Source organism: Molossus molossus, unplaced genomic scaffold (assembly GCF_014108415.1).
Source record: "Molossus molossus isolate mMolMol1 unplaced genomic scaffold, mMolMol1.p scaffold_m16_p_3, whole genome shotgun sequence".
NCBI lineage: Eukaryota > Metazoa > Chordata > Mammalia > Chiroptera > Molossidae > Molossus > Molossus molossus.
The window spans coordinates 1,794,958-1,822,802 of NW_023425366.1; the positions used below are offsets into that span (position 1 = coordinate 1,794,958).

Sequence of the window (27,845 nt, forward strand, 5' to 3'; positions counted from 1 at the left end):
CAAAGACACAAACATCTATATGTTTTGTGTGTGTGTGTGTCGTTTTTGTTTTGTTTTTTCGATTATGGCTAAGGCAATATTACCAAAGTGTTGTACACATATCACTGATTTTAGGCAATTCGTGCACAGTTTTCATTTTGATAGTTATTTTAGTGTTTAATTTGATGTGTATGAGAAAACTATAGCACATTGAACCTATAACTTCAGAAAATAATTGCTCATAATGAAGCTGAAATAAATATTAAGTTTTAAAATTAAAGTAAAAATAAGTATTAATGTGCAGGAATGGCAAAAATCATGAAGGTGGCATTCAGAAGACATTGTGTGGCAGACACTGGTGCAGTCGGGAGGGACAGACTCAGAATCTGGGACAGGTCACTGGAGGGCGTTTCCCAGTGTGACAAAGCTTTCTCATTAGCAACTGTGTGGATTCCACACTCAATCACAGCAGCTTGATTAGTAATCCTCAACTCCCCCAAGCGCTTTGACAAGGAGAAAAGATGTCCAATGGTTAAGGTTTAGTTGCTCCCCATTATGAATTAATACATTGAGATTCTGGGTTAGATGTCAGCCTTGTTTGAGTTCAACCGGTGTTCCTGAGATATCCTGCCTATAATCAACCAGACCTCCTCAATGACATAATACATTCAGTGGTCCCTAAGCACTCCTGCAAGTATATTTAAATACGAGCTTAACATGAGTGAAGAGTAAAAGGTCCAATATTAATGTCAGGGTTCCTTGGACAATCCTTTCCTAAGACTCTGGGGTCTTCTTGGCTCTTTGCTGCAAAAGTGTTTCCTCAATGAATTGTGGGATTTGGGCAACAGTCACTAAAAAAGCATAGCATACCAAGGTCTAGCCCTTTTCATTCCCATTCAGTTTTAGCTATTCCTTCAAAGAAAGCTGGCTTTACTGTCTTCCAAATAGGAAAGGAAACGTGATTTGTGAATGCCATCACTGTCAGTCATCCTGAGTACAAAAGAGGGAACTAATTCACCCAGAGAAGTGGTGACCAGGTCCTGTCAATGAGCAGCAATGACTCGTTCTGTCTACCCTCCTAAGCCTGGAGAGTTGGAGCTTTCAGTTAGGGAGAAGAAATCACTAGCAGCTAGCCGAGAATTCAGTGTTGGTAATCCCTGGTTGTCCATTTATTAACCATTTGACCTTGGGCAAATTATTCAATGTCTCTCTCTGTAAAATGGAGATAACCAAGGCCGCCAGACACAGTTCTGGATATTGGGCCCTGGACAAAGGCCCCAGGCCAAAAGGCAAGAAGGTAGCAATACATCTGCCCATAGAATCATAGGGTGGAAAAATGTTCCCTTCCTCTAGGTTGTCTGACTGATCTAGTAGTTAAATCTGACATAAGACAGATTAACAGAACAGAAAATAATTTTGTACATACAGGAGCCCCATTAAAATATGAGATTTAAAATGTGACCAAAGCAGGAAACTTTTAGACCTTTTACATAAAGTATAAATTCATGAGGAACTGACAAGACAAAGGGTGTGATAAATTGGGGAAGTAACAATGTTTGTTTATACAGCCTGCTGGGCCCTAAATTCCCTGTCTAGTGATAAGGATGACTTCTACTTCCTGGTATGTGGGGTGGGGAGGGCAGGGTACCCCTCACATGGGAGATTTATCTCCTACTTTTCAGGGGACAAAGGATGGTCAGAGTGTCCTTCTTGCACTGGCTGTTTCTCAAGTACCTGTATCACGAGAGAGTGTTACACCACCTATTGCTAGCCTGGACAAGGTCAACATAGTTTCTACTGAACGCACATCACTTCCACACCATCATTAAGTCGAAATATCGTAACTCAAAACTTCGTAATTTGGGACCATCTTTATTCATCACAGCACCTTCCAAGCATTTATCAGGCCTTCAATGATGGAGGCAATGTCAGATGGTGTTTGAGAGCACAAGCTCTGGAATGAGACTCAGTTTGAGTTCCAGCTCATCTGTCCCTTCATCGCTGTCTGGCCTTGGGATCTCTTAAATTCTCCAGAGCTGTTTCCGTATCTGTAAAATAGGGACGAGAGACACTTCTAGAATCTAATCAACATAAGCTCTTTATTACATTTGGATTCATTAATTTGAGTTCTTTATCACATTGCAGCACATTGTTAGGGTTGGGGGGGTTGGTTTTGTTAAAAAAAAAAAAGGCCACTGGCTTCCTATGGAAGACGGGCTGAGGTGTTGCCATACACCCCTCAAGGACTCCCCTTGAGCTTACTTTTATAACAAACACTATAATTTTACTTGGAGTGTTTGTTTATTTGGGGTGCCTTTGGAGAAATGGCTAAGGATGGGAGAGGGTGCTAAAATCCTCCCAACGCTCCTCTGTTAGTCTAGAGATTAATTTGTCAACACATTTAAAAGGGGGGAGAAAAGAAAACTACGTGTCTAGACACGGGAGGAAGAGTGTCAACCCAACAACTGTCTTCAAGCCAGCTCCCCTCGGCGTCCACAGGGTTCAAGCACGTGCGAGAGGAGAGAACAGCCAGGAAAGCCTGAGCGACGGATCCTGGGAGGTCACCCCTGATAAAGATGCCCCATCAGCCCCTTCTCACGAGGCTCCCGGGCTGCAAGCACTGCAGGCGGTGGCCTCCCTCCTTTAGACGCCTTAGAGCCGCGGGCAGGCACGCGACACGGGCGAAGTCAGCGGCAGAGGACAGCAGCCGCGCGCACCTCCGCGGCCCACCTTCTCTACGGCGAGGGGCGGGGCTCCGCGGCCCATCTTCTCTACGGCGAGGGGCGGGGCTCGGCGGCCCACCTTCTCTACGGCGAGGGGCGGGGCTCGGCGGCCCACCTTCTCTACGGCGAGGGGCGGGGCTCGGCGGCCCACCTTCTCTACGGCGAGGGGCGGGGCTCCGCGGCCCACCTTCTCTACGGCGAGGGGCGGGGCTCCGCGGCCCACCTTCTCTACGGCGAGGGGCGGGGCTCCGCGGCCCATCTTCTCTACGGCGAGGGGCGGGGCTCCGCGGCCAGGGCCGCGCGGCTGTCTGTCGCAGGGGCCTCTGGGAGTTGTAGTCTGCAGCGGCGGCCCCGCGCTCTCGGAACTCCATTCCCCGCCGGCCCCCGCGGCCAGGCCGTGGCCGCTTCCTGCTCGGGTACGGGAAGTGGGGCCGCCCCAGTCCGGAGGCTTTGGGAAGGGTTCCCACCTTCCCGCCGAGCTCCGGAGGCCCCGGGCGTGGCCTGCTCAGGTCGAGCATGTTCCCCGGCCTGGCAGCTGGCCTCTCGGGAGGGGGCAGAGGGAGCAGCGGGGCAGCGGCGGAAGGGCGGAGCCGGCGGAACGAGTGAGCGGGCCGCCGCACCGGCTGCCCGTCGGGGGAGTTCGCGGTGACACGCGTGGGACAGCGGCTTCGCGGGGCAGCGGTGAGGCCAAAGCCGGGCCGGGGATGGCGCCGGACGGGGCGCGCGCGGCTCTCAGCGCCTGGGTGCGAGCCGGTCGGGGGAGGCCGTGGGAGTGGGTGTCCGTGCAGCCGTAGGGAGGGGGGGCAGGGCTGCCCTAGCTGCTGTCCAGCGGCGGCCGGACCCCGGGGTGCGGGAGGCGGAGGTCCCTCTCTGTCCCGGCGGGAGGGCTGCGGGGCAGGAGGGCGGGCCTGGCGCCTGCGCCGGGACGACAGGTGGGCGGGCCGGACAGGTGCGCCTCCCCAGGCTTCGCGGGCGCAGTGGGCACAGCGAGTGCCCGGGGGTGGGTGGCTCGCCCGCTCAGCCGGCCGAGAAGACTGGCGGACCCTGGGGGTGTTGCGGCCCGGATTGAGGCCGTCGCAATAAAGCAGTGGGTTCCCGGTCCACTAAGAGTCGTGTGTACTGTGCTGCAGTCCATCAAGGGTGCAGGAGCAGTATGTCCAGGACGTGTGCGTGCCTCAGTTGAAAACACTTTACTGCTGAGACATGCTGACCGTCGTCCGACCTCCGCGGGTCGCAGTCGTCTTGCCTCCACCGTGATGGCCGCCCACTGACTATGGGGTGGTGGTTGCTCAGGGCCAGGCTGGCTGTGGCAGTTCCTCAAAACAACAGCGAAGTCGGCCGCAGCGATTCCCTCTCACTTTCCAACCACGTCTCTGCCGCACGCGATGCTGTTTTTTAGCATTTTACTCACAATAGCACTGCTTTGTCAGCTAAGTTGATGGGATATTCTGAACCGCGTGTTGTCATTTCAACGATCTTCATGGCATCTTCACCAAGAGTAGATTCCATCTCAAGAAGCCACTCAAGAAGCCACTCCTCGTCCTTTAAAGTTTGGCCATGAGATTGTAGTAACTCAGTTGAATCTTCAGGCTCCACTCCTATTCTAGTTCTCCTGCTAGCTCCCCCACATCTGCAGTCCCTTTCTCCACGGAAGTCTGGAACCCCTCAGTCAGTCGTGGGTCTGAGTTAACGCTTTCCAAACACCTGTGAATGTCGGTATTTTGAGTTTTCCCATGAGTGTTCTCAATGGCATCTAGAATGGTAAGTCCATTCCAGAAGATTTTCGACTCACTTTGCCCAGTTCCATCGGAGGAATCACTCTTCGTGGCAGCTAGAGCCTTACGAAATGTGTCTTAAATAATAAGACTTGCACTGGGCAGTTTGGCTCCATGGTTAGAGTGTTGGCCCGCAGAACAATGAGTCGCAGGTTTGATTCCGGGCACATCGGTTGCGGTTTGTCCCCGGCCCTCTTTGGGGTCATGCGGGAGGCAGCCACTCAGTGTGTTCCTTTCACATCAATGTTTCTCTGTCTCTCTCTCTTCCTCTCTCTCCCTCACACTCTATCTGAACAAAAATGGAAACATGTCCTCAGGTGAGGATAAAAAATAATAATAATAAGACTTGAAAGTTGACGTTACTCCTGGATCCATGGGCTGCGGGATGGATGTTGTGTTAGCAGTCAGGACAATGTTGATCTCATTGTCCATCTCCAACACAGCTCTTGGGGGACCAGGTGCGTTGTCAATGAGCGGCTATATTTTGAAAGGAATCCTTTTTCCTGAGCAGTTAGTCTCAACGGTGCGCTTAAAATATTCAGTAGCCTTGTTATAAACAGATGTGCTGTCAGCCAGACTTTCTTGTTCCATCTATAGACACAGGCAGAGTACACTGAGCATATTCTTAAAGGCCCTGGAATTTTTGGATTGTCAATGAGCACTGGCTTCAAGTTAAAGTCACTGCTGCATGAGCTCCTCACGAGAGAGTCAGCCTGTCCTTTGACGCTTTGAAGCCAGGCATTGCCTTCCCTCTGGCTAGGAAAGCCCTAGATGGCACCTTCCAATATAAAGCTGTGTCACCTACATAGAAAATCAGTGGTTTAGCCACTTTCATCACTTGTCTCGACTGATCTTCTGGACAACTTGCTGCAGCGCCTACATCAGCTTCACCTTGCACGTTTATGGTACAGAGACAGCGTCTTTTCTTAAACCTCATGGACCAACCTCTACCAGTGTCAGACTTTCCTTCTGTAGCTTCCTCACCTCTCTCGGCCTTCGTAGCATTAAAGCGAGGTAGGGCCTTGCTCTGGATCCAACTTTGGCTTAAGGGAACGCCGTGGCTGGTTCGGTCTTCTATCCAGACCACTAAAACGTCCCCCATATCAGCAAATATGGTAAATAGAGCGGAAGACCAAAACTGAACCTTGGGGCTGCAATTTTAAGAAATCTCGGACAAAAGAGCCAACAGGAAAAGAGACAGTGGAAGAGGAGGGACCAGAGAGGTATAGAGGAAACCTGGGGCTCTAGTGAATCTAGTTTATTAAGGAGAGGGATGCCTTGGGGCAAATATTTCTGATAGGGCAAGTGAGTTAAAGCTTGAGACATGACCCTGGGGTTGACCCATCCGGAGGTCAATGGTTATTTAACAAGAGCAGCTTTTGTGTAGTGATGAGGCCTGATTAGCATGGGCTTAAGAACGAGTGGGAGGACCTTATCTACCTGATGCTTTCTACTTTATGTCCTACCTCTTTTATGTTTTCTCCTTTCTTGCCCTTCTTTAGGTCAATTAATTTTTATCATCCACCCCCACCCCACCCCACCCTACTAGATTTAAGTTATATACTATTTTCTATTATCTTAGTAGTTACCTTTAAAATTACAACACAGGCCCTGACCGGTTTGGCTCAGCAGTTAGAGTGTCAGCCTGCGGACCAAAGGGTCATGGGTTCAGTTCTGGTCAAGGGCACGTGTTTGGGTTGTGGTTTGATCCCCAGCCCTGGTTGGGATTGTGTGGGAAGCAACCAATCGATGTCTCTCTCACATCAATGTCTCTCTCTCTCTCTCCCCTTCCCTTCCACTCTATCAAAAAAAAATAAAAAAATCAATGGAAAAATATCCTCATGTGAGGATGAAATAAATAAATGAAATGAAATAAAACTACAACACACATCACATCAAAGTGTAATGTTGATCTGGACAATATAAGGACCTTTGAGCACCTTGATTCCAAGAGCTTCACTTGACTTTCTGTTGGGTCTAGAATTTTAATTCTTTTTTCCCCAACCCTGTACTATATTGTTTATTAATTCTGCTTGGATTCATTAAACTTCTTGAGTGCAGGTTGTTATGCTGAGTGAATTCTAGAACTTTCTCAGCCATCCTCTTCCAGTGTTGCCTGTGCTGTCCTCTGTGGTCCCCCGGCCGTGTGCGTGTGCGTGGTGGGCCTTTTCGCTCCGCCTCCTACGTCTCCTAACCTCTCCCATGTGTTCTGCTTTGTTTCCCTCTCTGCCTCAGGCTAGTTTCTTCTGATTTACTCTTTGAGCTTATTCCTATTTCTCGTCAACTTTTAAATCCATTCATTGAGTTTTCACTTTTGGCTGTTGTATGCGGCCTTTTCTTTTTCTTCGTCTTTTTTTATCCTCATCCAAGGATATGTTTGTTGATTTGAGAAAGACAGAGGAAGAGGGTGGAGAGAGAGAGAGAAACATCGATCACTTACCTCCGTGTGAGCCCCAACCGGTGACCAAACCCACAGCCTAAGTATGTCCCCTGAGCAGGAATCCAGCCCACAACCTGTTGGTCCACGGGACGATGCTCCAGCCAACGGAGCCACCCAGCCAGGGCCACTCTAGTGCTTTTCAAACATGCTAAGTTACTTTTTGAAAATGGGCCCTTTTTTCTTTAAACATAGGAAACATTGTTTTATAAGTTTAGTCTGATAATCCCTATAGTTGAAGCCCTTATGGGGCAATTTCTGCTGTTTCTTCCAGTTCTCACTAACAATACCTTACTTACTTCTTTAGGTTCTTTTTGACCATTATCCTTGAAAGATTGTGAGCGAGTCTTCTTTGGGGCCTAGGGTGAAGGTGTGTCCTCACGGAAAAGATGTACATTCTGCTAGTTCCCTAGAAGCCCTGTAAATGTTCGCCGACCCCTTTGCAAGTCCACACGAGGTGCATTGTGTGGTGTAGCCCAGCCCCCACCGCGTGTGCCCGGCGTCCTTCAGCCCCCTTCTCCTGGAACAGCCGATGCCCTCGGAGCACCAGCGACTTCCTGAAGCTGTTTACCTCTCTAGGTTCCTTAACTTTACCTACACGGGGACGGCCTGATTTTTCTCACTATTATTGAAGCGTTTCAAAAAATATGTTCAATATTTTACCCAGTATTGTTAGTTGCTTTCTACAGAAAAGATGTGTCCAAATAGTCTAATCTGTTTACTACTGGAAATGGATTGGTCCACCTATTTTTTATTAAGCTGAAAAAGAAGCAGTAACTTCATTTCAACTTAGCAAGTTTCTGATAAAACAAATGTTTAGGCATATACTGCATTAAGATATCTTCAGCAAGCACTGCTCTTGTGTGGCTCAAATGGTGGAGCATTGTCCCTTACACCAAAAGGTTGCCGGCTCGATTCCTGGTCAGGGTACATGCCCAGGTTGCAGGTTCGATCCCCAGTCGGTCAGGGTGTGGGGGGGAAGCAACTGATCGCAATGCTTCTCTCTCTCTTTCTCCCTCTCCCTCTCTCTAAAAACAAACAAACAAAAAAGTTTTAGAAAAAAAGAAATATATTTAGCAAATTCCTGTATTTTCCAGTTCCTTACGCATGCAAATGTATTATTTATTAATAGTGAAATAATTTTTAACTTAACTATAAATTATCTATCTTTTCTGATTTATGTAGGACTAACTTCTTCAGTACTTAGCATCCGAGAAAAATGGAAAATACGGACAGTGATTCTACGCATCTTCTCGTCCCTGAGGTGGACCCTGAAACCCATCCTGGACCTGGCAATATCCAGTTTGACCCATCAGATCTAAGATCCAAAAGGTAAGTGTTTAAAATAAAACTTATTTCATAGTTAGAGTTTTTAATTATTAAATAGGACCAATTACAACCAAACATGTGTAATTTTAACTATGTAATGCCCAGCTTCTTCCAGGGTCTGCGTGTTTGCAGCGGAGGGACTAAAGACGAATGCCGTTTCCCCGTTGATATTTTGACTTTTCAGCCGCACGCAACATCTCTGTTAGGGGGCGTTCGATTTATGAAGGTGCACTGATACAATTTATTTAACAAATACACACTGATTATCTGCTTCGTGCAAGGTAATGTGCTAGGTGCTGAGGATAGAACGGTGAATGTAGTACACAGTCCTGACCTTCACTGGGTTAAATTCCAGCACACAGTCTAAGGTTTGAGTTTGAATTTATTTCATTGCATACTTGGAAAACCCAAAAGAATGTGCTGAAACTTCGTTATAAATAGTAAGAGAATTCAGTAAGGTGACTGTTTATAAAATAGGCAGAAATAAATAGCATTGTGATGAGAAAATGCAATGGAAGAAAAGATAAAATGTCTAGGAATAGCCTTAAGAACGTGCAAACGCAGTACGAGAACCTCTGAAGGGCTGCTGAGGGGCCTAAAGTAAGACGGGACTATTTCTTCCAACCTGAGCTGCTGGCCGCACGGCGCTCAGGTGCACCGCTGCCAGCAGCCTGGTGCCACATCCTCGTAGGGCGCGGCTTTTTGTTGTTTTGTTTTTACTGAAGGAACACTTGGACTTTTTTGGTATTTTATCCTGTGTCATATATCTTTTGGGCAACTATAAAAATGAAAATCAAAACAGTGTATCAGTTGAGGTATTCCTACTCTGATTGTTCGCATTTAGAATGATTCTTCCAAATCACTTTTTGGAGTCATCCGAATCGGTGTTTTTTTCCCCCGTGCAAAAGTCTCCTTTGTACCATCGAGATGGTACATTTGATGATGGAGCATTTATTGAAAGGATTTTCTTCCAAATCTCTGGCTTTGTTCTGATGCTTGCCCTTCCCTGACCTTACGCAGGTGTCACCGAAGGTTTTCTAACAACACATGGCACATCTTCCTCCAGTGGTCCTCAAATGTTCTGATGACCGTGGGGACCAGGGATGACATTTATCTGCCATGCCACCAGGCGTGATGACCGGCTCGCAGGGACTAAAGATGTGCTGGGTGGTGTGATGCAGCCATATTTAGCAATGTTTCAGTGTGTCTAGGACAATCAGTAAACTGACATGGACAGAAAGGCATAGTCCGCTCTCAGCGGGAAGACTAAAATCGAATGTCCTGCTCTTTACATTTTAGTCCATAAATTTAATGTGCCCCCCCCCCCAAAATGCCAGCAGCCAACTCCAAAGTTTATGTGACCCAGCAATTTCATGTCAGAGCATTAATTCTCAATGTCAAATAATATATGTACAAGGTTATTGAATGCAGTATTTTTTATAAGAGCAAAAGATTGGAAACAACCAAAATGTCTTTTCTATAGGACTGAACACATGGCATATTAATACAGTGGAATTTTTTCACCCATTAAAAAGAAGGAAGTGACTATTACATATTGAAATGGAACGAGTCTTCAACGTATTTTATGTGAAAAAAGTGAAGGGCCTAGCAGTGTGTATAGTATACCACTGTTTGGGTGAAAAACAAGTTAATACATTAAACATGGTACAATGTGTGTAAGTGACTGCAGGAGAGGTAGGGCCTGGGAGCGGGCTGGCCTCCTCAGAGAGACAGCTGGGTGGGAGGTGTTGCCGGTACGGTGAGATAAAGACCCGACGGGTATTCAGCAGCCCCGCCATGTTTGCCAGCAGAACCCCGGTTTTGTTGCGGGTCGCAGTGAGTGACGGTCCGGGAGACGGAGGAGAAGCGGTGGAGCCAGTCTCGATAGTCCTCTGCCCGTCCAGATACGGGCGCGCCGCTCACACGAGGCTTCCGAGCAGCGGTCGGCAGGTGATGCGCGGCAGACGCACATGGGCTGGCTGTTCGTGCAGCCTGGTGCTCCGGACTGTCACCTGCACGGCATGTGGCTGTGCCGAGGTGCTGCAGGCCGCTGGAATGCGTTGTGCCGCGATGTCATGGCGGCTACGGTGTCACTAGGTGGTAGGAAATTTTCAGCTCCGTTCTAATCTTTTGGGGCCATCATGGCATATGCAGTCCGTCTTGACCAAACCGTCGTTATACGGCTCATGACTACACTTAAATTTCAGTCTTCTCTGCAGCTAGAAGTGGCATTGTGAGACATACCACATGAGAAGTGTGTCACCATCACTGATGGTGGCCGTCACGGAGGTAATGACATGGGTCTTGTCATTCTCACCTGTGTATTCCAGCGTCAGGGACTACAAGAACTAGTGGAGGCAGTGGAATGCTCGGGGCGCTCGGGAACCTCTGCATTCTGTGCTAAATAATGGAGCACTGTGACGGCAGGACGTGGCCAGTGCGTCCTTCCCACCGCAGTGCGCCGGCAGGACCTGGACAGTTCTCCGAGAACTTGCTTAACCGTGGAGACTGCATGGAAATACACGTTCTGTAATGAAACTTGTCAAGAGGAGAGGGACTCGGCCCTTCACAGCCGTGAGATAGCGCCCTAGGTGAGCACGTTTGAGGAAGGCGGACATGTGTGCACACCCAGCAGCACGGAGTGTTAACTTGCCCCTGAAACAATGTGTGTTGAAAACAAACTATTATTTGATGAGGAAAAGAGTAGAAGCACCTTAAATAGTTACTTCTATGAACACATGAGTCACTTCACTTTACATATGTAAGTACTTGGACACACTGAGGGGCCTTCATCTTCCGCAGGGAACACTAGCTCGGACCCTATTCCAGAAACTCATTATTGCAGAGTGGACGCATGACTGGTGACATCCCGCCACCTCCTCTGTCGTAGCACAGCTTAATGTCGTTTTAGTTATTAGCTTCTAATTTTGTTCTTTTTGTTAATCCTGAGAGTATTTTTTTCCATTGATTTTAGAGAGAGTGGAAAGGAGGGAGGGACAAGAACAGAGAGAGAAACATTGATGTGAGAGAGACACATCCAGGTTTGGGGATTGAACCTGCAACCCGGGTACGTGCCCCCGAAGGGGAATTGAACCTGCGACCCCTTGCTTCAAGGGGTTCTAACCACTGAATCATGCTGGCCAGGGCTAGTTATTAACTTTTAAAAATTAGGGTTCATTTAGCCTCATCTTCACATGTTTGTGAAATGGTGAATTTGAAGTGTTGTCTATACTTGTTTCTACTATGGGTTGAACAGATATCAGAGTTAACATGGCACTCATCCCGTGCTACCCGAGGTCATCTTACTTGTGACCACACTTTGGAAAACTGTCCTCAGCTGTTCGAGTTGTTGAGGGACACAGTTCGGCCGAGTGAAGGGGAGATCTAGCTGGCTTTCTCGCGGTTCAGGAATTGGGCAGCATCCCGTCTAGGATGCAGGGGACTCTGGGGAGCTCTGCGAAAGGGGAGGCTTCGTAGTCAGGAAGGGGACGAGCCGAGAAGTTATCAGACAAGCAGGGTCACCTTCCTTTAGGAGAAGTCGGCTCTGTTGGGCAGGTGACCTCACTAGTGTTGACTGGTAATTCCAGACGGACTGCTTAAAGGTTACTTTCCTGGGAGAGGCAGAAATGCAGTTATAGGTGTTAGGTTGGTTTGCTGAATGGGACTTAGCAGAAGTGACTTCATTTTGGGCCTATTTGTTGTTTTCAACAGAGGATAGAAAACGGCATGTGATCCTTTTAGCTGTGGTCGCCCTCACTTTAGCTTGTGGTCAGTTCTCTCTCTTCCACTAGGTGGCAGTCAAAACCACGTATCAGTTCAAACCAAAGTAAAGGGGACCTGCTTATCTTTGGGTGGAGCTGGGTTCTAGTTGCACTGTTGCTGTGGAGGGAAGAGCTTGTCATAAGCGTTGGGATCACTGGGGAACTTTTGCAGATGACACAGGCCCTCTCCCGCTGCTGGCTTTCCTCCCCTCCCCCAGCCGTTTTTCACTGGGTCTGGGTGGAGCGAGGAATGCAGGGGAGGGACAGGAAGGGCTAGAAATCTCTGCTGTGTTTGAAATATCATTGGAAGCAGTCGTCTTGGGGGTTGTTTTCCTGCTTTCGCAGACTTTCTGGTAACCAGATAGAGCTGGTATCGGGATTGCCTCCTACTCGGCTGCCGCCCCAGGTCATTCATGCCAGCCCCCGAAACCAGGCTGCTCAGAGCTTCCCGTTCAGTTCCTCAGCTCCGCTCTTCCTTCCCGCCCGTGCGCCCGCTCCCGGGACAGAGCTCACGGGAGCCACCCCGCAAGGCTGTGTAAGCCACTGGTCTTCGCCTGGTCACCGTTATGTACCCAGCCTGCCCCGCGGGCTTTGCTGCTTGTCTGGTGCTGTGATGGCAGATGCTCACTGCTTCTCCACGGCTGTTCGCCGTTCGACCCGGGGGACCCTAGAAACACAGACGAGTGACCTCAAGTGAGAGTTTTCTAATGCTCTGGTCAGCCACTGGGGTAGAGGTAGATTTTTAAAATAGGCAGCATTCCTGCCCGGCCCCTGTGGCTCAGTGGTTGAGTGTCGTCCATGCACCAAGAGGTCGCAGGTTCGATTCCCAGTCAGGGCACATGCCCAGGTGGTGGGCCTGATCCCCAGAGGGGGGCGTGCAGGAGCCACCAATCGATGTTCTCTCTCATCCATGTTTCTACCTCTCTCTCCCTCTCCCTTCCCCTCTCTCTAACATCAATAAAGAAAAATAAAATGAAACAGGCAGCAGTCCTGGTGCCCTGCCAACACCACAAGCGCGTGACCCTGGCTTTCTGGAAGGCTGGCGCGTCTGTGAGATGGCCTTGCCCACGGTCGCTGTCAGTGCACTGTCCCCGAACAGCGATGGACGCGGGTGCCGGGGGCGAGAGCGAGGAAGCAGAGCGAAGTGAGAAGCTCAGCAGTCGCTGTGCAGGGTGAATCCTGGCCAATGACAGTGGCTACGGGTTCATAGTGGGTCATAGTTTCCAGAGCTGCAAGCGGTGCATTTGGAGGGACCTGCCCTCCTCGGTCAGCAGACAGGACAGGAGTCTCCACCGTCAGCAGTTCCCCAGAGTTGCTGGCCCACCTGCTGATGGGGTTACTGCTTCTGCACCGCCCCCCTCTCTGTGTCTCCCTCTTCAGTCCACGTCTCCCACCTCACTCCTCCCCACTTCCCCCTGTTACTTTTCCCTGGTGTAACTTTTTTAAAAATATGTTTTTATTGATTTTTTTTTTAGACAGAGAAGAAAGGAGAGAGAGAGAGAAACATCGGTCGGCTGCCTCCTGCATATCCCCTACTAGGGATCGATCCTGAAACTCGGACATGTACTCGGAACAGGAATCGAACCAGGGATCTCTCAGTTCATGGGACGACGCTGAATCCACTGGGTAACTCTCTTTGCTAAATGTTTAAAGAAGACGATCCTGGCTGTGGGGTTAGAGATGCTGCAAGTATATATGCCTGTATGACGTGTTAGAATGGGATCTGAGCTCTCGTCCCATCAGAACCCTGTCTTCACTCTGAGTCACAGGTTCTCACCAGTTTCCCTCCGCCTCTCCCCAGATGTCTGTCTGCTCCCTGCCCTCCTGCACCCATATCTGCTTGCCTGGTTCTGGGTTCTGTCCTGTTTTGCTGTTTGTTTCTATTTTGCCTATAAACTAGGCATGCTTTGTTTTCTTCCCTCTTCCTTCCTCATCAAGGTTGTGTAGAGAGGCCTCAACACAGGGGTCCTAGTTGAGCCTGACGGGTGCTCCTTAAGGCCGAATCAGAAGTGTGTTTTGTTGGGAGGAAAAGGTATGAGGAGTTGGCTAGGGGAAGAAACTTTCCTCTGCTTCTGGTTTCTGCTGGCTGCTCCAAAAATTAAATTTTTCTGAGAGAAGTGAACATGAGCATCAGAGACCCCACATGCGGGAGCGGTCCAGCGGCGGAGCATGAGACGGCACAGGTGGCATTCTGAGCTAGGGGCGAGGGAGGAGCCCGGGGCAGAGGGAGGTCGGGCACTGGCAGGGTAGCGGAGCAGGTGTCCAGTAAGCAGATGTTTGCTCTGCCATGAAACATTGTCTCTGGGAGTGATCTCCATGGGAAGGCCTGTCGTTCACAGTCTTCTAGTCTTCCTGGGCGCGGGGGCAGACGTCTCTCTGGGCCCCTCAGGGCTCCATCGGCTCATCTTGCCTGGCCTGTTCTAACTATTCTGGAGATACGGGGAACTGACGAGACACTGAAGAGTAATGACCTGTAGGTCAAAAAGAGGAGGAGACCCGGAAGGAGAGCCCCACACCCCCAGGACCTCAGCCCCCTTCACTGGTGCTGAGAAGTCGAGCAGAGCTTCCAGCAGCTTTTCAGAGCTGGAGGGAGAGTAACTGGAGCCCGGGCCGCACTGACAGTGGAAGCCCGCAGCTCTGTAAGCTCAGAGCTGGGGGTGACCTTGAAATAGAATGGCCTTCTTGCCCAGACTGTAGTTCAGCGTGAACTCACCTCATTCCCCAAAACTGCATGGAAGGAGTGTAGGATTGCTGAGGGTCTCAGATTGGCTCCCAGAAGCAAAGGTAACCCTTTGTAAGGCAGATATGATCACCCCAGGCTCAGGTCATGTTTGTTCACTGTTTTCCACGTGTGACAGTCGGACGCGCACCGCAGGCACCTGATCAGACAGCTGGGCAGGGAGCTGGCAGGACCACAGGGTTAGAGTGAAGAGACGGTGTGTGGTGGAGACTGGAGGCAGATGACGGGACTGATCAGGAACAGGCTTGCATAGCGCGGTCTTTAGTGTGCTCAGGGACATGGAATAAGGGGGAGGAGGAACCAAATTCATGAAACATGTTTGTTGGATGAAAAAGAAGCAAATGGGCCCTGGCCGGTTTGGCTCAGCGGTTAGAGCGTCGGCCTGTGGTCAGAGAGACCCGGGTTCTGTTCCTGCTAGAGGCACGTACTTCGGTTGCAGTTTGTCCCTGGCCCTGGTTGGTCGTGCGGGTGGCAGCCACTCGATGTGTCCCTTTCATGTCGATGTTTCTCTCTCTCTCTCTTCCTCTCTCTCCCTCCCACTCTGTCTGAACAAAAAATGGGAAAATGTCCTCAGGTGAGGATAAAAAAAAAGAAGCAAATGGAAAGTCTGGAACTAAAACAAAATCCTGGTCAGCAGTCAGTCAACGACAAGTATGAGTTAGTAAGTTAGCTGTTGAGACCCAGTGGTCAGGGCAGGTTCCACACTGGCCTCTCGCCTTCGTCGGTTTGCTCTGTCGTCTGGGACCGTGCTAAGCGCTGCGAATCCCACCAGCAGCGGGTTCCGGTCAGGCTGCTGCAGGGCTAACCGTCTGGGTCGCAGGTGGAGCCTTGGCCACCTGAGGGACCGCTTCCCGGACACCGCTTGGTGCCGGTGTCTTCCGGTGGCCAGGCGGACCTCCGCACTCTGCCTGTCCGAGAGCCACCGTGCAGATGCCTGAGGCTTCCTTACGTGTGGGAGACCATGAGAAAGGGCTCCTTTTCTGTGGTGCTCTGTCTGAAGAGTAGGTGAGTTTTGTTTTTGTGATTTCAGTTTCTTGTAACTGAATTAAGATACTGAAGAAAGCAATGTTAGTGTTCATTTGAAGAATCACATGTATATATTAAAAATAAGATTTATCTGTCTATACATTCTTAAAGAATTCTTTACCTTTTTCGTTACCTTTCCAGTTTTTAAGGAAAGGAAATTTTAGTTAAAATGCTGGCCTGGCATTGTTCTTCTTTCCTATTTTTCTTTTAATCTCCCTGAGGATATGTTTCTGTTGATTTTCGAGAGAAAGGAAAGGAGGGAGAGAGAGACATCAGTCAGTCGCCTCCCACACGCACCCCGACCAGGGATCGAACCCGCAACCTAGGTACGCGTCCTGTCGGGAATTGAACTTACAACCTTCGGCATACAGTCCCTCGTTTATCACGGTTGATCCATTCTAGCGGTTGCACCTGGCATTGAAGGCGTCCTGGGTGCTCGAGTACATAGGCCTACAGTCCATACGTACAGGAATTTTAATTTAATTTTAATACAGGGGTGTATAACTGACTCAGACAACCGAGCGCGCATTGTACCATTTTCACTGTCTCTATCAACTTTGTAATGAATATGTTTGAAAAAACCGCGGTAGAGTGAAGCCGCGAAAGTCGAAGTGCGAAGTGATGAGGGACCACTGTGCGAACGATGCTCCGGCCAATTGAGCCACACTGGCCAGGACTCCTGCTTTTTTTTTTTTTTTTTTTAATGGGATATAATTAGGTTATGAAACTGGAAATTTTATTTTTTTCCAGAAATTCTTTAGATAGATTTGTGTAAGAGAGCAATAATTAGCATGACCTTGCAGGCTGAAGCCTCCCCTTTGTTTATAATTAAGACAGCTCTTTGTTTCAAGATACTAAGTTTATCATCTCAGTTTGCTGTATTTAAGTGAATTGAAACAAGTAGTGATTTATTTTGGCATTCTCATGAAGTGGCTGAAGGGGGCACTACTGGGAGAGCTGTGTCCCCGGGGAGTTTCCCACAATCCGGATCTTGCCGCGCTGGGGTCGCTCGCCCCGTCCTTAGACCTGCGCGTCTCGTGGGGACGGGCGTCCAGGGCCCACGTCCCTGCTCCGCGCCAGCCTGGAGAAGAGCAAAAGAGCGGTCGCGGGCCCTTGCTCCAGGCGCTTCTCGTGTCTCAACTTGTTCAGGTGCTCCGGTGTTTCCACAGTCCCTCCAGCCCACTCTCCGCCGAGGGGGCACAGAACAGAGCAGCCCTTCGCACTCCCTTACCGGTCACTTTGTAGCCATGAAAAAAGAGATTGTTTTCACGACAACAGAACGAAAATAATTTATGAACTTTTTTAAAACCAATTTTTGAAAGCATGGCTTGCATTAAAAGAATTTGAAATTCGTTCTTAGCAAAATTCTGTTTTTAATTAAGATATATGGGCCTGAGAATTAATATTCAGATCAAATTCTTTGTCCATATGTTTTTTTGTGTTTTATTTTAATCCTCACCTGAGGCTATTTTTTCAAATATCTTCAGATAGAGTAGGAGGAGGGGAGAGAGAGAGAAACATCGATATGAGAGGGACACATTGACTGGTTGCCTCCCGCATGACCCCGACCAGGGCCGGGGACGAACTGAAACTGAGGCATGGGCCCTTGACTGAAATCAAACCCAAAACTCTGGTCCACAGGCGGACTCCAACCGCTGAGCCAAACCCGCCAGGGCTCTTTGTCCATATGTTGATGAAGATGTTTACTTGCAACTAAGTAACAGCTTGGCCTTCTAACAAAAGGAACCCAGCACCTTAAACCAGGTGTTTATCAACATTCATTTTTTTCATCAGACCACCCTTATCAGTTAAAAAATAATAACAGTCTTAAAAATTTGGGACTGCATGTATGTGTGTATGCATTTGCAAATTATGTACATATACATCTGTTCTTATGTTATAAAACATGAAAATGGAAATTTTAAAATTGTAAGATGCAATCATTACTCTTGATAAAGCTACCTTTTATTAACAGTACATTATAACTTTTGCTGCCACTTTATAATATTATCAATAACTAAATATACCTTATTTATTTGGAAAAGCATGTAATAACTCGACCACACGGTAACTCAGAGAGGGATTTGAGTCCCACCTCAGTCTCGTGCAGCAGGTGAGTCGACGTGTCTGTCGACCTGACCGGGAAATTTCCACCCTCCTGTCGCTGAGTGCTCACAGTTAGTGCAGTGTGTGTCCTGGTGTCTGCTAGTTTGAAAATCCAAAATGCTGATGTCACTGTGTGTTTGGTTCTGTTCATTGGGAGGCTCCTTTCTTGACTCTCTTCAGTGTACCCCCCAGCTCGGGGCTGTGCCTGAGAGAGAGGTGCGTGGGGGGGGGCGGCTTCACTAGGTGGTGCCACGGGTTATACCAGCTTTCACTCTCTGTGGGTGGGGGTTTCCACCTGCTCTGCTTCCCTGCCAGCTGTTTTTTCTAGAGACTGAGGTTGGCAGAATGTTGTTAACGATTCTGTTGGGTTTATAGGCGATTTTTCTATTTCTAATGCGTTCTAGAGACTGCCCTTCGCCTTCAGCTCCCCTTCCATCGCTCCCCCGCGTCTTTGCGGAAACCTGGCCCGGATGATCTGCGGTCACACACCCTGTTGTCCCGCCAGAACCCGCTTCCGCCAGGCTTTCGCCCTGACCGCTCCACTGACCCGCTCACGTCCAGGCCACCAGTGGTCATTTCGTTGATTAGTCCTCGCCTGGTTGGACACAGTCGTTCTCTACTCTGATTGGCTGAGGACGCTGCCGCTTCTCACTTCCTGTCGCGTGTCCTGCTGTGACGCTCTCCGCCACTTCTCCAAGTACTTAGTTTTAAAATGTTAAACCTGCAGAAAAGTGGAAAGCATTATCCCCATGATATTTCACTAACTTTTTTCCAGCTGTAGAAGTAATACAGGGCTTGGACAGCCGCCCTACAGCCCTCGGAGATGTCACCACTGGGGAGCCCGAGTGGAGAGTAGGGTAGCTGTCAGTGTTGGTTTCCAACTTCTGTTTGAGTCTAAAGTTATTTCTAAATAAACTGCTTTTCTTAAAGTAATACACCACATTAGTCACCAGATTTTACTTATTTGCTCTGTTCTATTGAGCTCCTGCAATGGGCCAGGGGCCCTTCTCGGCCCTGGGAGCACAGTAGTGACCGAGCTGACGCAAGTCCCTGCCCTCCTGGAGCTCCCGTGGATGGAGGGATCGGTAACGGGACGGAGGACAGGCAGTTGTTGCCACGGAGACGATGTGAAGCAGAGGCCCAGGAAGTGAGCAGGTGGAGAAGGGGCTGAGACCGGACTGCGGGCAGGACAGTGGCCGGTGGGAGAGGGCAGTTGAGGGAAGGAGGGAAGAGCTGCTGCGAAGGACGCGCGCTTGTGCTCTGCATGTTGCTGCACAGCGGGGCCTGGGCAGCCCCGGGCCGCGGCAGGTGAGGGGTGACAGCGCTCCGGGACATCTGCACAAGGGATGCTCCTCGGTCTAGAACGGAAGGAAAGTTCACCTCTTTGCAGCAGTGTGGAGGGACCTGGAGATCATCATGCTGAACGAAATACGCCAGTCAGAGAAAGACACATACCATGTGACCTCACTTATATGTGGAATCTAATCAACAACAGAGTTTAACAAACAGAAGAGAAACAGAAGCCTAGACACAGAGAACAGACTGACGGCTGTCGGGGAAGGGTGGGGCGCTGGGTGAAAAACTGTGAAACCATTAGGCAAAAACAGTGTCTCCGTGGCACACAGACACAGAACAGGATGGTCTGGCCAGAGGGGAGGGTGTGGCGGTGGAAGAGGGCAGAGGGGAGGCAGTGGGGGTGCAGGACACTGGACTTTGGGGGTGAGCACACACTGCCATGTGCAGATGGCTGCTGCTCAGTCGGGCACTTGGAATCTGTGTGGTGTTGATTTATGTCATCTCAGTAAGTTAAATTTAAAAAAAAAGAAACAGCCCTGGCCAGTTTGGCTCAGCAGTTAGAGCATCACCCCGCGGACCAGAGAGACCCGGGTTCGGTTCCCGCTAAGGGCACGTACCTCGGTTGCAGTTTGTCCCCAGCCCTGGTTGGGGTCATGTGGGTGGCAGCCAGTCCATGTGTCTCTCTCACGTCGATGTTTCTCTCTCTCTCTTCCCCCCTCTCTCCCTCCTGCTATGTCTGAAGATTAAATGCAAAAATGTCCTCCCGTGAGGATTAAAAAAGAAAGAAAGAAACAAGGCACACAGACATTTAGGGGAAAGGCTTCAGGGCCTTTGCTTTTTATCAAAAATGACTAGCAGGTCCTGAAGCACATGCTGTCTGGAATGTTCCGGCGCGGCCCCTTGGTGGACCTGGAGCCCACGAAGGGGGAGGGCTGGCAGGGAGCAGTTTCCTCCATGAACCGGGACTTCGGCATGCACAGTGCAGCCTAGGTAGTCACGCGACCAGATGAATCCCCTCTGTGCCCAGTTTCCAGCATCACCCCACCCCCTCTACTCTCTCTTCCATTTTGGCCCCTGATTGGGCTCTCTCCCTCTCTTTCTGCCAGCGTTGGAGTTGCCTGCTGACCTGTGTCCTCCAGCAGAGTGGGGTCCTGGCCACCATTTAATGTTCAGTATGTGCCCCCCGTGTGGCTGACACTCACATCGTAGTTAGCAGATTTGAGAGCCAGTATCAGCTGGTGAACCACAGCAGAGACAGGAGCCTGTATCGCAGCCTTTGAGACAGCAAATCACTCTGGCTGTGACGCAGAGCTCTGGGGACGTCACGCGGCCTCGGGAGGGGGAGCCGTGGCCGCAGCGACGCCCGCAGCAAGGACGAGGGGCGTCCGGTGCCGCGGCTGGAAGGCTCCCTTTCTGTCGTCTGGCGCCGGGCGCCTGCGACCCGCAGTGTTTCCCTGGCAGGTGGACTCCGGCGCGGCGGGTCCGCTACTGTGAATGTTTATTTGCATGATCTTTTTGAACACGTGATTCCCTTCTCTTTTTTTAAACAAACGGCGCAGCCTGGCAGGGTTTTCCCAGCTCGGCTGCCAGGTGGGAGAGCATGGTTTTAGCCAACGGCCCTCAGGTGGAGCATGAACCTTCCTAAGGGTCATGTGACTTACTCAGCCTCAGAGGAGCAGGACCGGTCAGTGGAAGGGTGGAGGCAGATGGAAAAGCCAAACACGTTTAAGGAATTTAAGCAGTGGGACCTAGAAAAAGGTGTCTTTGTTTATGAGTATGTTCAATGAAAGTATGGGATTTTGAGTCACATTTTAAAATATTTTTAAAATCTGCCCTGGCTGATTAGGCTCAGCGGTTAGAGCATCGGCGGACAGAGAGTTCTGGGTTCGGTTCCCACTAAGGGTGCGCACCTCAGTTGTAGTTTGTCCCCGGCCCTGATTGGGGTCTTGTGGGTGGCAACCACTCGAGGTGTCTCTCTCACATCGATGTTTCTCTCTCCCACTCTATATGAAGATAAATGCAAAAAAATAATGTCCTCGGGTGAGGATTAAAAAAAATTATTTAAAATATTTTTAAAATCTTGCTGAATGTTAAAAGCATTTTTTTCTGCAGTGTGTCCGTAAATATTTATCACGTGAGATGATGTAACTTCTGTGTGAAATATCCTTTATTTTTAGTGGGACAGTGGGGCTACCGTCCAGGCTGGCCAAGGGAGGGAGCCATCGTGGGGACCCATGTGGAACCGTTCAAAAGAAGAAGGCTTTTATTCTGAATATTGTTCTCCAACCGCACCATTAATTTTAAATGTGTTTTCAGATCCAACGTCAGTTCAGTTTAGGAATGTAAGTGATATTATTTGCTCTCTCCGATGAAGCTTTAAGCATCTGTGTCTAATAATTCAGTTAAAATCTGCTGAGCTGGGTATTTCAGAGAGTCTGTTTGAACAGGCACACAGCATCTCGACGGAAAGGGCTGGAAAAGGAGCACTTTCCAAGCCAGATGCTCGCGGAGGCCCGGGCCAGCCGCGCGGTGCAGCTCCCACCCTGCCGCCTGCATGCGCCAGCTGACACGGCCGGCGCGGTTGCCTTTCAGAGGGAAAGCTGCACGGAGAAGGTCCGTGGCCTTCCCGCGGCCGCGTGGTGGCCGGCTCTGCTTTCCGCGGGCAAGGGCTGTGATTCCTTCTTGAGCCCTGGGGGTGTCGCTGTTGCAGAACAAGAAGGGACAGCCCCGTGGAGTGTGACCCCCAGGTGTGATGAAGCTGTGTCCTGGACAGACACGCCTTCACGTCGCTGTGGAGCACGGCAGAGAGTGGGCGGCAGAGGTGTGAGTTAGAACAGGTAGGGCTCGGACAGGCGGGTGTGGTCCCAGGCCCTGAACGTATAATTAGGCGTGGTGTATTCTGCCTCCGACCCTTTCATGTTCGTCCTGTCCGCCTGCGCGCACGGCACCCCTTAATTCAGCGGCGAGTCTCTGCCTCCTGCAGTGGTCAGGCTGGTGGGCTCGGATCTGCTCGTGCCCTGCGGTGCGGGCTCTCCTTCCGAGTGGCTGCAGGGGCAGTGCCGCCGGACTGGGTGCTGGGTGGAGACCAGAACGAGAGAGGCAGGTTCCGTTTGCTAATCAGAAACAACCACACTTAACATCTAGACTAGCATCTCTCTACTCTCGGGGTCAAAAAATGGCCGAAACGAGAGTTTGGGACATTTGGTCTTCCTTGTGCTTCCCACAAGCCAGGTGACATGTCTTCAGGGGTCGCCGTACTCCGACACGTCAGGCCTCCTGCAGATCTGTGGGTGTGGAGCGGTGACATGGAACGCGTGATAGAACTCCTGCCCCTCCTTTGTATCTGTGTGTGGCCTCAAATGGCAAATGACTTGCCGCCTCGGGGACAGCGCGGCTGTGACTTGGAGACGTGAGACTCCGCGGAGGAGCGCTGTCCTCTTGCCTCCCTGCCTGGTCTCCCTGGGCAAGGACACCCTGGAAGCTCGGCGCAGACGCAGCAGCTCCAGCCAGGCCGCAAGGGCGTGACAGACGCGAGGCTGAGACGGGGCCTGTGCCGTGGGCTGGGACATGCTGTGGGAAGTTTGCTGGGAGGGCCAGATCGGGCGTGTCGCTGCGTTCCACGTGAGCAGACGGCGGCGAAAACTGTGTCTGGTGTCCTAACTTTCCACTTGCCGGTCCCGGGGAAGTTCACAGGGGAGGTGGTTGACATTGCTGATCCCTGTACGTGGACCAGGAAATAGGAATTCTGTCACAGGAAGTAACTTCGGCCCGTAAAGAAGGAGTACAGACTCCTTCGCACGGGAACATTTTTGCCTGTGATTTCTCAGATTTAGTGCCAAAAGCTCAGAGGACATTCAAAGCCGTGTCGAAGTGTTCGTGTTGAAACCTGACAGCTGCTGTATCTCTTTTTAATAACTGATTGAAGCTTTTTCTGTTACATCTCCTTGTTGCTAAACTTGTTAAGTTTAAAACAGTGTTCTCAGAGCAATGGTACCGTGAAACAAAAGCTTTGTTCTGTGGATGGATGATACTTCCTCTGTGGCGCTTCCTTCTCCCACGCGAGAGGTGAGATGCCTTCCTCGCCGTCCTGTTCCGCGGAGGACAAAACATTCTTTTCTTCGGTGGCTGACTTCCAAAATCTCTGGCTGAACGTCCGGTGTCAAGTGTGTGTTCCCTTCTCTAGGCCTTTCTACATAGAGCCCACAAACATCGTCAGTATAGATGACGTCCTTCAGAGGGTCAGCGACCACGCCTCCGCCATGAACAAGAGGATTCACTACTACAGCCGGCTCACCGCTCCTGCGGACAACGCCCTGGTAAGGACAGGCGTCGCCGTCACCTGAGGCTCCGTGGGGCGACCAGTGAGCACCGTCAGCCAGGGCAGCCCCCAGGGGTGGAACTGTTTGCTGGTCGCGTTCCAAGGATGCATCATGGAAAGTCAGACCGTACCTAGTTAGCACATGTCTTCATCCCAGGCTGGTTCTTTCCTGCGTGGCCTGCGCGTGACGGCATCTCACTGGGCTGACCACCGCCTGGGGTGTGTGGTGTTCAGGTCTGCTGACCCGAGGCTAGGAGCTCGGAGGAGGGTGCGCTGCTTTTGAAGTAGTTCAGGTCACTGATTAAAATAACTAATAACAGGTTCGGGTTAGTTTAATTTTAAGTTTGAAGCTGCAATGGAACAACGTTTGTAGAATTTTCTGCGGGAGTGGAAAACGGAAGTATATACATCTGTATGCGCAACATTTCCCTACTGATCCCTGTCCTTCCGTAGATCCAAAACCAGGGTCGGGCAGGTGCTGAACAATCTCGCCTCTGCAGGCCACAAGCTGTCACATGTCTCTTCCGTTTCATTGCAAATAAACAGTCTTCTTAGCAAAGGAGCTGTAAAAAACCCAGTTCAAGGTCCGCTTTGGCCCGGGGCTGTAGATTGTTGACTTTTAATCTTCTAAAATCTACATTATTATTTTAGGATCAAAAATACTTATTATAAGTAAGTTGGTTGCTTATCAGAACTACCACATATGAGATACTCAAAAACTTGAAAGCTAAAGAAAAATGGAGCCCTGGCCAGTTTGGCTCAGCGGTTAGAGCGTCAGCCTGTGGTCCAGAGAGACCTGGGTTTGGTTCCCGCTAAGGGCACATACCTCGGTTGCAGTTTGTCCCCGGCCCCAGTTGGGGTCGTGTGGGTGGCAGCCACTCGATGTGTCCCTTTCACGTCGATGTTTCTCTCTCTCTCTCTTCCTCTCTCTCCCTCCCGCTCTACCTGAACAAAAAATGGAAAAGTGTCCTCTGGTGAGGATGAAAAAAGAAAAGGAAAGAAAAATGGAAATGTTCTGGGAGAAAAGACAATGACTTTCTTGTAGGTAATAAAAAGGGAGGCAGGGACCAACGTTCTTTAGATTTGCTGAGGGGCCAGGTTTGGCCTGGTCACTTGAACGCGGAGATCTTGTTTTAAGCTTTACGAAGTAGTGAGGTCTTCTCTGTAGCCAAGTAGGGACTTGCAAAATATTCCTGATGGGATGATGCCTTCCCCCGATTTTTTTGCTTTTGTCCTCCCCTAGGCCTTTCTATTAGTAGTTGTGATGACGTCTTAGTTCATACCAGAACTATTTGAGCCCTGGAGGGGAGGTAGAAGTTACCCAGTACCTGCAGATCTGGCTCACAGCCTACAGTCTGCTGTGATGCAATGTCCACGCACCGGCTGGGCCCGTCTCGGCCTGATTGTGTGTAATTCGCCCGAAAACCACATCAGCACTGCACACCGAGCAGACTCCCACTGTTAACTGACAGTGAGATGACCCTGGCACATCAAGAGTGATCCAAATGCACAAGCAGTGTGATGTGACCATTAGTGAGTGTGCACACGTCTGCATCATTTTCTGAGAACCCCGAAGTTCCCAAAGGACTGTTCTCAGGGAGATGGGCAGCGTTCCATCAGGGAACTGTTTTTTCCTCCGAAGCAGGAGGCAGAATTACTAGGCCGTGTGGCGGTCCAGGGCTGTGTGTGCGACGCACGCACCTGTCCAGTCGTCTCTCGCTTACATCCGCCATCTCAGAACCCTGGCTTCGCCTTCTCCTTAAGCCAGTTCTTGGCATTCCGCCCAGCAAGGCCCTCCACCTGGCCCCCCTGACCTCGGCCTGTGCCGGCAGCCCCGCACCCTTCTCACGAAACTGGAGGGAGATCCCGGTAGCTGCACATTCTAGGAGTCCGTTCTCATCTCACATGAATAGTTCACTGTCCGTGGTCCTCCAGCCCTCCTCCTTCAGGGGTCCACTGCATTTAAAAGGGAATTTTTGCGTTTGCTAATCGGGTGGATGCTGCTGCTTGCTAGTGGCGTCTGGAAAGGCATCTGGTGTCAGGGCCCCGGAGCGCAGGAGACGCCCAGCTCTGACGCTTCCGTGTTGCTGTCACAGGTCGCCCCCGACCACGTGGTCCCGGGTCCAGAGGAGTGCTATGTGTACAGTCCGCTGGGCTCGGCCTACACACTGCAGAGCTGCTCACAGGGGCCTGGGAAGAACACCAGCCTGGTGACCATGTGAGTGAGCCTGCTGCTGGGCGCGGCCGGGACGTCGGAGCGTCACCGGGGGGCTCACGCGGCGCTGCCCCTCTCTTTCAGCTTTATGATTTGGAACACCATCATGGGAACCTCCATACTGAGCATCCCTTGGGGCATAAAGCAGGTAAGGCCATTTCTCAGCACACTTTCAGCCTGAATGTTTGCATGTTGTAATTTTCACACTAAAGCTTTTAATAAATCTACATCAATTTTTTTAAAAAAAATAGATGATTATATTTTAATTTCCCATTAAAGAGAATGGTTTTATCATAACTGTTTATCGAGTTTTTATCATGATTGTTTAGGGTAGCATAACATGGCAGCGTAAATATTTATTCTAACATGATGGTGCGTGTTCTCTATTTTCATCTTCAAACAGGCTGGATTTACTACGGGAATATGTGTCATCGTGCTGATGGGCCTTCTAACACTGTATTGCTGCTACAGAGTAGTGAAGTCACGAACTATGATATGTAAGAATTTGTCACAGTGAGAAAAGATTAGTATCAATAAGCATATACTGTTGCAGTAGATCACTAACGTGTGCATTCCACGTGTATTAACTGTTTTGTGCCGGAAGAGTTGCTTTTCGGTGTCACAGCATGGAGCTGACCTGGTAGGGGCTGTGACCTGGTAGGGGCTGTGACCTGGTAGGGGCTGACCTGGTAGGGGCTGTGACCTGGTAGGGGCTGACCTGGTAGGGGCTGTGACCTGGTAGGGGCTGACCTGGTAGGGGCTGTGACCTGGTAGGGGCTGTGACCTGGTAGGGGCTGACCTGGTAGGGGCTGTGACCTGGTAGGGGCTGTGACCTGGTAGGAGCTGACCTGGTAGGGGCTGTGACCTGGTAGGGGCTGTGACCTGGTAGGGGCTGACCTGGTAGGGGCTGTGACCTGGTAGGGGCTGTGACCTGGTAGGGGCTGCCTGAAGTTCAGAGCCCAGGAGTTCTGAGCAGAGTGGACTCACCCTACAGTTAGTGTCCTCAGAAGAATAACGTTGAAAGTCTTGTTTTTTTAAAATAAGGTCTTTGCAAGAACTAAACTGAGAAGTCTACGATTCTTGTTCAGTTAACGGTGACTTGTTCTGACCTATCCCTACCAAAAGACCTAAATGTTGGAACCTCCTAAAAGTAGAAATTCTAACTAGGAACATATGAAAATATGAGCAATGTGTCCTTTAGAGCAAATTCTAGAAATTGTCCCGACACATTTCCTCCACTCGTCTCTTTATAAATTCTGAGTCAGGGAAATACCTTCCCAGATAGTTTCAAAGTAATTTACGACCTAAGTAGACGTACATCATTTCATAAATCCAGCAGCTAGGAGTCGGCACCAGGCCTTACCCAGCTGCTCGCCGTCCCCACGATGCATCTTCTCCGAGTTGTGCTCGGAGTCCTCTCCCTTTCCCACAAGTCCCTCGGCTATTACAGGTCTGCCATGTTCTGTCTACCGTGTGCCCAGTAGCCCTTTAGCTATTATTTCTTGTCAGTTTTCCCCCATTCAGTATTTGAGAGCTTGTTTGGAGGTTCTAGCAGGGAGCGCAGCTACTCGTGTACCCTTGACCGAAGACCGGTCCTCTCCTCTGGGGGGAGGTCGTCCTCTTCGACCAAGCGCGCAGCTTCGGGAGGGACGGACATGGATCGGTTGCGGGAGGAGGGGGACACCCGCCTAGCCAGCCAGATCAGCCAAATCAACCCCGGCGATCAGTGGGGTGACAGATGTCGCAGCCAGATCGCCCTCACATCCCCCATTCAGTATTTGAATGCCTTTTGCATGATATCCGTTTGTTTATATGGGCCTATCTTTTCCACTGTAATTCAGTTGGTGGAAAAAGAATAAACTTTCATGTTCTGTTTTTACTCTGTCTTCTAACTTTTCTGTAATTTAATTTTTAAATTCTTTTTTTTTTAATCCTCACCTGAGGATATTTTTCTATTTTTTGTACAGATACAGTGGGAAGGAGAGAGAGGAAGGGAGAGAGAGAGAGAGAAACATCGATGTGAAGGGACACATCGAGTGGCTGCCACCCGCACGACCAACCAGGGCCGGGGACAAACTGCAACCAAAGTACGTGCCCTTAGCAGGAACCGAACCCGGGTCTCTCCGGACCGCTGGCCGAC

The 27,845-nt window shown here is 50.2% G+C and overlaps 1 protein-coding gene across 8 annotated transcripts in view; it reads left to right on the forward strand.

The window, feature by feature from the left end:
* The first annotated feature begins 3,302 nt into the window (after nt 1–3,302).
* Nucleotides 3,303–27,845, forward strand: part of SLC38A9 (solute carrier family 38 member 9) — a 61,612-nt gene continuing 37,069 nt past the window's right edge. The window contains exons 1-7 of one of the 8 annotated variants that reach the window (XM_036279069.1): nt 8,136–8,246; nt 10,574–10,834; nt 13,480–13,630; nt 23,356–23,488; nt 25,587–25,708; nt 25,790–25,853; nt 26,109–26,202. In XM_036279069.1, the coding sequence (XP_036134962.1) occupies nt 13,566–13,630; nt 23,356–23,488; nt 25,587–25,708; nt 25,790–25,853; nt 26,109–26,202 (478 nt within the window). In that variant the 5' untranslated portion in view covers nt 8,136–8,246; nt 10,574–10,834; nt 13,480–13,565. Of the gene's footprint in view, nt 3,384–7,260; nt 7,285–8,099; nt 8,247–10,573; nt 10,835–13,479; nt 13,631–23,355; nt 23,489–25,586; nt 25,709–25,789; nt 25,854–26,108; nt 26,203–27,845 lie in introns of those variants that run through there. The other 7 variants (XM_036279073.1, XM_036279071.1, XM_036279070.1 and 4 more) reach the window with 7 other exon arrangements.